The sequence below is a fragment of the Tetrao urogallus genome (assembly GCF_951394365.1).
Source record: "Tetrao urogallus genome assembly, chromosome: 21".
Taxonomy (NCBI): domain Eukaryota; kingdom Metazoa; phylum Chordata; class Aves; order Galliformes; family Phasianidae; genus Tetrao; species Tetrao urogallus.
In genome coordinates, this window is record NC_136834.1 from 3289967 (window position 1) to 3302795 (window position 12829).

Consider the following 12829-nt stretch of genomic DNA (forward strand, 5'->3'; position numbering starts at 1 on the left):
CATTTACCAAAATGCAGTGAGTGCAACTATAAACAATGGAAAATACTGATGATCCAAAAATCTGTTCTAATTTTAACAGAGTATTCTTCGAGGTTGAGCAAATATAAAAGTCTGTTTGGCTTTACCCCAGGAAAAATGGAAAACAGCAGTATCTTCCTGTCAACATCTTAACTTTAACTATTTATAATTTGTAGAATGGTAAACCATGTGCTAAAATACAGGCACATGGGCAGCACTGAGAATTCACTGCTGAAGCCTTTTTACAGACTGTACAATTAGTCACTCCCTCCCCCAAAAGCCATGGGAACACCACATGCATCTTCTGGAACACGAAACACTGCACAAGCACGGCTAATACAGTATTGTGTCCAGAATTGTAAGTCATCTACCTGCATTCCTTTATCAAATATGTAAATTTCCATGCAATATGCTAAAGAGCTCAGAACATTGATGTCTACACACCATCAACCACGCCCCAGATTAACAAGCAAAGTTTTGTCATAAATTCTAAAGCGCTTTAAAGATCAATTCAATTCTCTTAAATAGAATGGTCTTCTCACCAGTTTGAGCTGCCTTGGGTAAGTAATAACCTCCCTGCCACTATTATTTGAACTCCTGATGCAAGCCACAGTCTCTTAATGTAAGCAATCTGTAACTGTCAAAAGCATCAGATTAGCAAACAGTTAAGATTTCTACTCAGCAACAGCTTTACTCAAATTGTCATCATAATTTCCATCAAGTTTGCAGGACCTGCCACTGCGGTGAGATGAAGACATTGCAGGAGCAGCAGTGCATCTCACACGTACTACGAAAGAACAGCTTCTAACCTGTTGAGTTCCCTGATGGCTCGCAGTCTGCGTATGTACCGACGGCAGCTTGGCAGGATGGAGAGATGATGGGCATGCAGGGTTAAGAAGAAACATTCAGTTGGGAATTTCGGATCGGAAAACGGAGACGGATCCCTGTCTACAAAACGAGTAAACAAATCAACAGTACAAGTGAATGAATTAAAAATATGAACTGCCGTAAAGAGGGGCAAGACCTTAAACTCAACTTTTTTTTAAAGCAAATATGAGTAGACAGTATCATAGTGCTCTATTAATACAGTACTCACAAAGCTCAGCAATCCAGGCTGTAACATCCTCCATTGTTGCTTTCACTCTTGTCTCATCTGTTGGGAGGTCAATACGACACCTGGGATGAAATATGTACATGGGATCAACCGTTTCCAGCTTGATCTTCATACTTAGTTGCTGCAGTACCCATAGGAAGTTGAGCATAAAACCATCTGTAGACACCAAACGATCATCTGTCTGCAGAATAAGAAAGCAAATAGTTAAAGATCTAAACTTAGAAGTATAAAGATATTTTCTGCTGCTTGAACAGTATTCAACATAAACAAAGCAAGAAGTTAAAGAAAAAGAAGTGAGGGAGGACTTGGATCTGTAAGAAGGCCCTCTTGACAGCCAGAAGGTCATTTAGTCACTTCATGAATTATCTTTCTCTATGGTTCACATTCAAACAGTCATTCTCATTACCATCAGGACATGGCAATTCTAAGATAGTAAACAACACAAATTGATCAAGTAGATACCATAGAATCATTTCAGAAATGGGAAACCTACTTCGATGACTGATGGCTTGATCTCCTGCCATCACAGTACAAAAATCAAAATTCTTCTGTATTGAAGATACTGAAGCAGCCTCCTCCTGTTATTTACCCACTAATAAGATCCATAAATCACAAAAAGAGCGTTGCCTTTATTTACCTGCATTTGTGCCTTTTTCATGTTGGCATTGACAACAGCTGCCATGTAACTGAGAGCTGCCTCTCGAGTTTCACCATTCAGTAAAATACTATGCAGAATCTTGAACAGCTCTTGCTGCAATTCCAAGGAAAAGTTCTGTTAGGTTGCACATACTTCTCACCATCATGTTCCTGCTTTCTGTTTCTATATTTTTACAGAAACAAATTCCACTCTCAACAACTACTGCTACAATCTTATTTGTCAGGATTGTATGGAAACATAAGCTATGACAATAGTTACAAAAAGATGCATATGTAAGACCAGTGCAGCACAAACAACTAATACAGTAGTTTGGTGGTTTATTTCTTAACTCATCCTCTAACATTAACTACGATCCGAGACTAAGTGTTCTAATACAGTCTGAACTGGCTTACAACCTCCGAGACAGGCTTGCAGCACTCACCAACCTTTTTACCTAATTACCTTCAGCCATATCCTGAAAGATTTATTGTTGAATACAAAATCTGGATTTTTTTAGGTGATATTATTAATTTTTGTTAAGGCAAAAAAAAAAAAAAAAAACCCACAATATTTTTGCAGTTCTTTAAATACAAGGACACTTACCCTCGCTAGTTCCAGGTAATGCTGCAAGGACTGGCTAACAACTCGGGTGTTTTCAAGAGTGATGGCAGGTCCTGAGAAGTACTTCTCAACAACTTTGTTCTGAAAGTGGAACGAATATTGCTGAACATATCAAGCACTAAGAACAAACCATTCTGTCAGCATCCTTCTAGGACACTTACGTCATCTTCAGCAAAGACAGAAAGACTGAAGAAGGCTCCAAGATAGGAAAGTCTCTGCAGCTCTCTTCCTGCACCTGTGCTTAAAGATTTAGGCAGCCACAAGGGCAAAGAGACAACCTAGAAAATATGAGAAACAGCAAACTGATCATAAAGCTGCCATGTCAGCCATACTCCTTTACCTGCACTGTCACCTCACAGTGTTTTACCACACACCCTCAATTCTTCAAAATTCAGTCATGCTGTGATCTAAATGGAAACATCTCCTTGGTATTTCAGAAATCTAAGTCACCTTCATAACAGCCCTTCTATATTCTCAGGGAGAAAGGACTCCCATTACGAGACTACTTTAAGCTAGCACTGAGCATTAGCCATCACAGCAGCTCTTCTTTAGAATTATAAATTATCAACATGGAACACATTAATCAACAGAGTAAGTTTTACTTAGAAAAATCAGTTTAGATCCACTTACCAAACTGCACATGGGGTGTGTTTTTCCAAACTTGATTTCACAAAGTTCACATAATGCCTATAAGAAAATTGCAAAAAAAAAAAAAGATTATTTGTGTATAATTTGCAGACAGTTTACTTAAGAATAATAAGCTGAACATAATAAACAGCTGGAAAAAAAATAGTAAAAAAAAATAAAATAAATCAAACCTTTTTTCCCTTAACCAGTGGAAAAAATTCCATCAAATGGTGAAGAGGTCCAAAAAATACTAGAGCACACCCTGCTCCCCTACTTAGTTTTTACATCTGTTTCCATCTGTCTCAAAAAAGCTAATGTCTCACACCATAATAAGTTATTGCACTTGTTTCAAAATTAGCTGTGCAAATTATTTGCTTGATCAGAACATAACAATGTCTTTGCTGGACTCCTGAACTGCCACATAAAAGTCAGTAACAATAATAAATAGAGCAATTGTACTATACATACAGCAAGGCCTTTGTCTTTTGAGTCAGAGTGGAAAAATGTCAGATGAACACAGTAGCCAGAAACAAAGAATCCTATCCCAGATCTCTAACTCACTTTACACTGCAGCACAGAAAAAAGAAAGTAGTTATAACAGACAATTTTGAAAACACAAGAATACTGTAGGCTTTCACATATCCCACTTCTCCAGTTACATGTTGTCATACTTCAATTACACCACAGCTTGTCACTACTATTCCAACCTTTTGGTGAACACCGTGCAACTAAGGATTATCAAAATTGAATTTTTTTTTCAAATAGTTCCTCCTCCTCCTGATGAATTTGCAACAGTTTGTAATTTAAGTGACTGAGCAGCAAATACCAGAACAACAGGAAAATCGAACACGAGAAGATGGCTGTTTTGCAGAAGTGCTCCAGTCACTTTGTTTGATTTCCAGCACACATCCCAGGCAAGTTTATTTCCCCAGGTACAAATGAAACCCAAGATATGAAGAACAGCCTTCTTTTGGCATGATTCACTGAAGATCTTAAGATCTGAATGTGGCAGCTGACAACGCTTAGTTTAGTCAAGCATTTAGCTTGCTCTTCTGTGGTCAAGCATGGTGTTCAAAAGATTTGTTTTGTCAATAGAAGCAGCAGGAGGGAAAAATCTAGGAACTAAAATATGCACTTAAAAGAAACAACAACAAAACTTTTCAGCCAGGGAATATTACAGTATTTTCCTACAGCACACAGCCATCAATTCATATAATGTTCATTCTAATGCAATAGATTTTAACTTGCCATAAGAGCAACAAATATTGGTATGGATATTATTCCTTCTTTCCCAGACTTAAATTTGCAGTTTAGCATCCACTGTGTTTAACTGGCATGCATGACCAAATCCCTACATTCGATTTGTTTTACATAAAGCAACTCAGATAAATATTTTAATAGTCCATTACACAAAGTCTGCTGTGCCTTAAATGTAGGTGTTACGGGCATTCCACTCACATAACTTCCAGCATGAAGTTTGAAATTAACCAAACACAGTCCAAAAATGGCAAAGTACATTAGCTTGCATAGAATTTGCCTATTACCAGTAATCATGAAGCAAATCTTCTAGAAAAGAACAGTCCTTACCATAAGGGGGTACTTAAAATTGTCACTATCAAGGGAGCACTCTTTGGAAGCTGTAGCCAGGCCTTGCAGGATTGGGATAAAGATCTGTAAAAACAAACAAATAAATAAAATAATTTAAAAATAATCCTAATGACCAAGCAACTGCATGAAATGCACGCTCACTCTTCAGATACTGCAAGCACACAACGGAAAAAATAAAGACCTTCTCTCTGAATTTCTATTAGTTAGGTCAATGTCAAGTGACATTTCAATGCCTGAATGCATAAGGGTATCAATGCTAAAAATACCCACCTTTCAGCCAACTGTTTTGCTTAAAGCTCTGAAATAAGATCCCTGAATTGCATGTTAATTATGCACATGAACAAACGCAGAAGCACCATCAAGGTCTCCAATGGGTTGGCAGCCCACGGGACAATTACCGGTTTGCCTGTATGCTTGAGGAAATCACGCTGCTCAGATTTTCAATCTGCCATGTACCAAGTTGGTTTTGTGCTGGGAAATTTTAATTGTGGCAAGAGTAAAGATACCAAGCAGGAGTAATGGAATGTTAAAAGAGGAAACATGAAGGGAGCTACTAACCAAAGTAATGATGCCCAGCCCTAAGCCCCAGTCACACCACTCTGACAACTGCTCCCCCACAAAAAGGTAGTAACAGTGTTTTAGATAATAACTTTTTTTCAAAATATGAGAAATCAAATGCTACTCTAAAAGTCTAAAAGTATGTAAATATCTTTATAGCTGAGTTGCCCAGTACTACTATGAAAGATTGTTACAATCCTTGTGACCTCTTGCTTTAATGTTATACGGACCAGAAGCGTGCTAATTTTGTGTCTTAATTATTAAATGTATAAGTTACAAATTTGCATCACCTCAGAGTACTACCCTGACACACAGGATAAGCTTCTGCTTTTCAGTCCTCTGGAAAAGGCCAATAATTTATAAAATGTTCTAAGAACCCTATATGCAAACTATTCAAGATATTAAAATAATAATAATAATAATAATTACTGAATTGTGGTGGCTTGCATATTTTTAATGTTTTTGTATTAAAACAAAAAGATAAAAACTCAAGATTAACCCTGTAATATAGATCAGCACTGCATGCACACATGCTCTGAGTCAGCACACTTCAACATCTACATAAGCGTGTGCTGCTTATTAACAAATACATTTTTAATAACTAGAATCACAGAAAGTCAATCTTCTCATAACATTATAAATGAGTTTAAAAAAAAAAACAACTATACTTGTTTAACAGTTTGTTAGGCCTTGAAATAACAGATCTAGAACTGTGAGATGCAGAATAAACGGTTGAAAATGCACCCCCTGGATATGGCAAGTAGTTAAGATCCTACAATTCCACTTATTTCTTTTTTTTCTTAATTAATCTCATACCTGTTTGAACACCTCTTCATCTTGGTAAGTTGTTCTCACCAGTTCTTGGATGAAGCCAAATGGGAGATTCCTACACAGCATATATGGTACCAGCAAAGACTGCTGCTGCAGTGACCTTTATTTGTGCAAAAGAAATCCAAAGCTATTGATTATATGAGGGAAAAACATCCAAGCCAGCACATTTGAAGATGTGCCAGAAAGCAGATCGTCAGTATGTGGACACCTGCTCCTTTCAGAAGTAACCAGCCTTGCTTTCTGTAGTTACTTGTGCAGAGATTATTCTGAAGCAGATGCTGCTGCCAACATCACACTTTCATTTAATGAGGCTGGAAGAAAATAATGGCTTCAGTGTAGTAATTGGTTCTCCCTTTACTCCTCTCTCATGAAAGGACCCTTTGTTATGCTCAACTAGTGAAAGAACAACATTTTTTGTTGTTGGACTAGCATTAAGAACCTAAAGTTAGTGTTTTCTGAATTGATGCAGTCATTGCTTTTAACTGCTCTCTAAGTTTCTGAAGAAGTATCTTCTTTTCTTTATTACATACATAAAACTACTCCACCATCAACATTGGTTCATGTAAAGACAGAACTAGTCTCAAACACAAAGGATAACTGGTGCAGCTTTCGAGATAGTAGAAGCATCTGAAAGCAAACCCAGAGTAACTTAAACTTCTCTCCATGAAGGTATTAGAGGGAACAACACTATCCAGTGGTAAAGCAATAAATGATTCCTCAGGCACATACATGCATCCTGCTCCAAAAACTGATCTTCAGTTTAATTACCTAATCTTCAGAAGAAAAAGATAAATCTCAAAAGAGAACAATCTAACTTTCCTGTTCACCATCAGCTGTATTTACCTTGGTTGCGTTAAGGATCCCTGGAGCACCAAAGCAGCATGCGAAATGCACTGCGATCGTATGTTGCTCAGTAACTGACTCACTGTCGGCTGGCTACACATCTGACAAAATTAAAGTCATTTTAACACAAAATTCAGAGACAGAACAGGAAATATGATCAATTTCTCCATTTGTGCAGTATGGATATAATATGCAAGGATTAGCAGGATTACAGCTAAAAATCTTTCAGACCATACATAAAGAGCTGTATGTTCCTTTTTCCTTACAAGCAAAAGCTTACAGCAAAATACAGAACCCTCTCACAGGAGTATGCTTTACATGGAATAAATGCCAATAAAATGCAGCAGAAGGCTGCTCCCCAAAGAGGAAAAGTAACTTCTAGCTCTGCCTGTTTTAGGTATGTAAAACATATAGAAAGCTCAAAAATGATGTTCTTAAATGTACCTTTGGTGCTTTTCTCTCCTCTATTCCAACCCGGTCAAAACACTCGATGAGGTAGTTCAGCATCTCTGTCTCCTTACAGTTTTCAATGGTGAAGTGGTCACTGCAGGAATCGCAAACACTTGAGCTGCCAGAGCCTCCCACACTTTAAAACACACACACAGAAAAAAGAAAGAGAGCGTAAGGTCCAGCTCTTTAGTGTTGCACAACCAAGTAACTCACGAGCTCCTGACCACCTGTCAGTTCTCTGAGGACTCCATTCCAACAGGCACACAGCCTTCTCAACAGTTAAGACCATTTCTGTGAGCTCTCCCTTTCGGGTTGTCCAACTCAAAAAAAAGTCAGCTGCACTGTAACACGACCAAAGAATCAATTAGTCTGTTAAATGAACAAGGCATCAGAGTGGCAATAAGGCACAAAAACTTAATGGGAATCAATCTTTTTATCACACAGCAGCACTGGAAGTGAACAGCCTTTATATCACACTTGATGTCAGCAGTGCTATAACCCCTGGAACATCACAGTACTTCCATGCAGTGATGCAATCTCTGCACAGCTCCTATGGTCTCTGTCTACAACATTCAAGAAGTTACGAACCTCCACCAACTCTCAAACTTGCCAAAAGAATGTAAAAGCCTCCAACCACAAAGATGAGACCTTGGCTTACACATGAGAGCTACAGATAATCATGTTATGTATTCCAAGGGAGGAGAATCAAAAACAGGAGGCTACGTATCCAAGCAACTGTTTCATTTATCATTTCCACATCTGAGATTGTTTAATTTCAACTCAGTTCATTTTGATTCCCTTATAGTAAGATATGCCATGTTGGTAAGCAATGCAGCTACAGGGGAAAAGATTAAAACAGCAGTATTGTAAACATGAAACTAAACCCACAAAGAAAAAAGCATGTGGATGGTCTGCTACTGTTCTTCACTGAAGAAAGTTGGTGCAAAATCAAGGTGGATTTAAATGAAGACCCCTTTACAAATCCAAGACCTTGAACTGAGAAAATAACAGTATTTCTTCCTATATGCAGCTTTCAAAAAAAACATTCAGACTACAAAGTGTAACTTCCTATACGCTGTAAAATAATTTATGCTGTAATAATCAAGCTGTACAAAGCTACTGCGCAAGCTTTACAGTCCAATCAATAAATCACACAAAGGTTATCACTTGATAAGCATTTGGCAGCTGAGCTAACAAAAACTCTGGTAACAAGTTTCTTTTGCAGAGAGAATTGTTTTCAGTTCTGCAATTAACAGTAACCCTTGTAAAATGTATCTCTAATGAGGTAGTACTGGGTTACCATGAAACCATACCTCCATTTTTTATTGCTTCTTCTAGACCTGACTTCTCACATCCAGCGTTTAAGATTCTCTTTTAAGAACAGCAATTTATATTAGAACTACTATTTCTATAATTAGTCATTCTGTTAATGATTTCACTGCAGCAGTAATTGAAGTTATTCCAATGCAGACCTCATACATCCTCCACACACACACTGAATGCCTTGCTATTTTCAGTCTGCAAGCTGTTGCATAATTGTACAGTCACTGTGTTCATAACTTAACATCTTATTGCTGTCTGTAGAATGCCAGGACATAATAAAGAAACCAAGATTCCAGAAGCACAGCAGCCGCAGAAATCCCTACCAAAGGCCGTGCAACTCAATCTAATATTAAGATAAAACTGCTAACATTGAAGAGATTAAAAAAAACAGTGGCTAAAAACAAACCCAAATTCCAAGTATGCACGCAAACAAAGCATAAACCTTTGTTACCAAGTTCTCTCATCTGAAATCAGATGGAAAGGAAAAAAAGGAGATGCCAGCAGAAGGTATTCTAGTTAACCAATTTTAGCTGTAGCATCCCAACATGCCACAGGAATAACCACAGACAAACACTGGAGGGGAACATTATCTCATACCAAGTCTTTTAGGGCATTCCCCGACATCCCAGAATAATTCCTAAAGTCTAGACCTGGTCTAATATTAAAAGGTTCAAGCAATCAGCTTTTCCTTCAGTTCTGCTTTAACTAAAATACTTCACAAAGGATTGAAAGCCTGCAAGCAGTCCTTCCCTCCCAGTTGTTACCATGCACGTAGAGCTTATAACTCAGACTGTGCTGCCCTTAGACATTAGGAAACTGCCACTGGCTCTGCCTATTAGAACAAGACAATGTGCCAGAGGGCATCTCCAAATCACTACCCGTCATAATCAGGAACCGGAATGTTCAGAGGAAACGTTCTGGCTACTAGCAAGACTACAGAAGTATCATTTTTCAGAAAGTTTTCCTGAAATACATGGTTTTGCACAAAATAGATCCCCTTTCTCCAATTTGAGTTGATCCAAAAGAATCAGGCATTTCCTCAGAAGTTGCTGTGCATGCAATGAAGATGAAGCGTCAGATTTTAAAGGGCAAAGAAAAGAAACGTTTTCATCAACAAAGAACACAAACCACTTGGATATGACAAACTGTCCTGAAGGAGGGCTGCCCTTTTTTCCCACACCAAAACCTTATATTTAATGGGAAAACATTCAACATCAGACAAGACATTGCAGGCACACTCAGCAATGGGAGGTAAAACTAAAGATCCTACCCTGTTCACGTCTCCAAAAGCTTTGCTTTCCTTGGCATGCCTGGTGTCCTGCAGGCTGTGTTAGTTGTTTTTTTTGCAGCCTCCAAACAGAACGAGGAATAACCCTCAGTTTGTTTCCACCTATCTCAGAGTCATACAAGTGGAAGGCTTTTGCTCTATGACTCCCAAGCCTCTGTTTTACAGCAGAACACCCTGCAACCCACCACAAACAGCCACAGTCCCCAGGAGCTCCAACTTTCAGGTGTTTTCTTTATCAGATAGAGGAGAGATCTCAGCTGCCGAGCAATCGACAGCAGAACAACTCCCTTAGCATCAGCTGGCTCTCTGCCATTACATTTTAACCAATATCCTCATGTTCCAGATTTTTATAGGAGAATATGCAACATGATGTACCACTGGTTTTAAAATTACAACCATGGGTAAATAGCACCCCTCCTACTCACACACAGTCAATGAGGAGTTCAGCTCAAACAACATTTCAGAAACTGTGCTCATTAAACTTAAAAGGCAGCATGATTAACATTTCCTTAATCCCAGTCATCTCTTCAAAGGGAAAAAAAAAAGGCAAGCTGACTAACTAGCATTCATTACATGTGTTTATATACCTTCGTACAAACAACCCTGGTCACCTGCTTGGCTCTACTCATTTCCCAAGTTACTTTGACAAACACTTGGCACTACTCATACTGTTAGTTCCTACACAACCAGACATGCAAGTTACATTCTCTTGCTCCAATACCTGGACCCAAACTGGACACAAGAAAAATCATCATCTTCATTTTCTTCGTCACTACTGTCCTCAGACACATCAGAAACGCCAAGGAAGAGGAGGGAGAAAGGGTTGTCGTATATACTACCACAACAGAAATGAAAAAGGCCATCAGATTGTTTTTCTTTACACCAAAAGGAAAGAACAAACAGCTTTTCTTTTAAGTCTACCAAAACTGTCTTCTCTAAGCATGCAGCCAGGCAGCTCACATTAGTAAAAACTAAGACAATACTACCATGCTCCATGACACTATGAGTTATTCACATATTCACACCATACATTCACAACCAATAAATGTAAAAATAATTTTGAAGATCTTATAGAAGCAAAATTTGTTCTAAGCTACAACTGTTCAGCAGTGGCTCCAAAACCCTGCCTGTTCAGTTATCCCTCCTGCAGCGAACAGAGACTCTAGGAGCAGCCAGAGACAGAATGCAGTAGTACTTGGCCTACCCTACAGAAACAGACTAATTTGTAATTTAAATATATGCACTAGGGAATCAAACCTAACGCAGTCCAGCATTTAACAGCTTTCAGCAAATCAGCTACAGTCCTACTGAGAAAACTGATTTCAGAGCAGGATGTCTGCTTGGTTTACTGTCCAGTAGAAGCAGATGAACAGAAAGCTAATAGCTTATCATAGAATCATAATAGTTTAAATGGGGTGGATGTAAAATGAGCAGGAAATAGATACAATATTGTTACCCTTAAAGTAACTGCGTTACTCCTCAAATGCTCACAGAGACAGCTTACGGATTTTTGGCAACGAGTGCATGTTAGCAAGACAAAGTATTAGCACAAAATGAAACAGAATCAACTCCACGTGAGTAGGGTAAGCTCAGCACAAACACGAGCTGTTCCAAACTGCACGATCATGCCACACCCTGCACAGCACACATTAAAACTCTTTTGTTCTTGTGAAATACCTAGAAGGAATCCTGTTCAGTAAAGATGAACGCCTGCGCAAGGTACTGGGTGAAGCAGTAAACAAAGGCGGACCCATGGTGGTGGGTCTCTGTCTGGGTGCAGTGAGCAGCACGGCTGGAGGGCTAGCAGCCATGACTGGAGGACTTGAACTAGCTGGGATGGAAATATTCAAGGAACGCGGGGTAGAAGAAGCTGAAAAGCCTCCAGAATGGGCAACAGTATATGGCCGGTACCTCGCAGAGGAAGGCTGGGTCCAAGAAGGGCTGGTTGTTGTGAGGTGAGAGCTGACAGTAATGGAAGGCACAGATGTGGTGGCAACTGAACTGGCTGGTGGGGTAAGAGATGAACCAGTCATTGGTACATAGCTTGTGAAATTGGTAGTAGGAGCTGGACTAGTCCCATAGAGACTAAACCAGTTACAGGGGAAAAAGAAAAAAAAAAAAAAAAAAAAGCAATCATTTAGGATATGAAGAAAAAGGGTGAAAAAGATAAAATGAGCAGCAGATGCCCTTCCCCTTCAAATGACTCTTCAGTTCTGGTTCTGCAGCTCACACACATTAATCCATTTTATTAAAACTAAATAAAACTATGTTGCAATTCACACATTAAGAGCCTCAGCTTCTGCTGATGTAAATTAGGGATACTTCTCAGAAGGAACAGCTACACGGCTTTATCCTGTCAAATATGCTTCTAGACATGGCAATATAACCAAAAAGGGTGAGACTGCAGGGACATTCACAAGGAAAACAACAAAAATCTTCTAAAATCTATTCTACTTATTGCTCTTGGGATATTTTTATGCCTCTCTAAGTCTACGAATCAATATTCAAGTGAGATCAATATTCAGTTAGAAGTCACCTGGATAATGAACTGGAACCAAAGGAGCCCACATTACAGAACATAGGGCTGGTTCCTGGGTTGGAGCCCGTGTTTAAAATCAGGCTTCTGTCAGGAGACCGGGCAGTCGCAGCAATTGGCTGTGATGTAGCTGTCAGACTGGCAAACGGGTTTTCATCCCTTGACTGGGTAGACATCATCAGCACTTCCATCAGGATCTGTCCGATCAAGTCCTTAAAATCCGAAAACACTGTTAGGAATAAAAGAAGTGATTTAGTACTCCTGTTTGCTGCCTTCAACTACACATTAGTCAGAGATGTAAATATCAAGAGATTTCAACTAAGAAGGACAGTAATTTGCACGCATGAACCAAGTGCTTCTCTTAGCAAAAGCAAC

The 12829-nt window shown here is 38.9% G+C and overlaps 1 protein-coding gene across 3 annotated transcripts in view; it reads right to left on the reverse strand.

The window, feature by feature from the left end:
• Nucleotides 1-12829, reverse strand: part of UBE4B (ubiquitination factor E4B) — a gene marked incomplete at both ends in the record, with an annotated part of 34422 nt that overhangs the window by 9323 nt on the left and 12270 nt on the right. Inside the window, 13 exons of one of the 3 annotated variants that reach the window (XM_079545429.1) lie at nucleotides 828-966; nucleotides 1115-1313; nucleotides 1770-1883; nucleotides 2373-2471; nucleotides 2552-2668; nucleotides 3021-3077; nucleotides 4605-4688; nucleotides 6000-6114; nucleotides 6858-6958; nucleotides 7302-7443; nucleotides 10640-10753; nucleotides 11596-12003; nucleotides 12455-12683. In XM_079545429.1, the coding sequence (XP_079401555.1) occupies nucleotides 828-966; nucleotides 1115-1313; nucleotides 1770-1883; nucleotides 2373-2471; nucleotides 2552-2668; nucleotides 3021-3077; nucleotides 4605-4688; nucleotides 6000-6114; nucleotides 6858-6958; nucleotides 7302-7443; nucleotides 10640-10753; nucleotides 11596-12003; nucleotides 12455-12683 (1918 nt within the window). The remainder of the gene's footprint in view (nucleotides 1-827; nucleotides 967-1114; nucleotides 1314-1769; nucleotides 1884-2372; nucleotides 2472-2551; nucleotides 2669-3020; nucleotides 3078-4604; nucleotides 4689-5999; nucleotides 6115-6857; nucleotides 6959-7301; nucleotides 7444-10639; nucleotides 10754-11595; nucleotides 12004-12454; nucleotides 12684-12829) is intronic. The other 2 variants (XM_079545430.1, XM_079545431.1) reach the window with 2 other exon arrangements.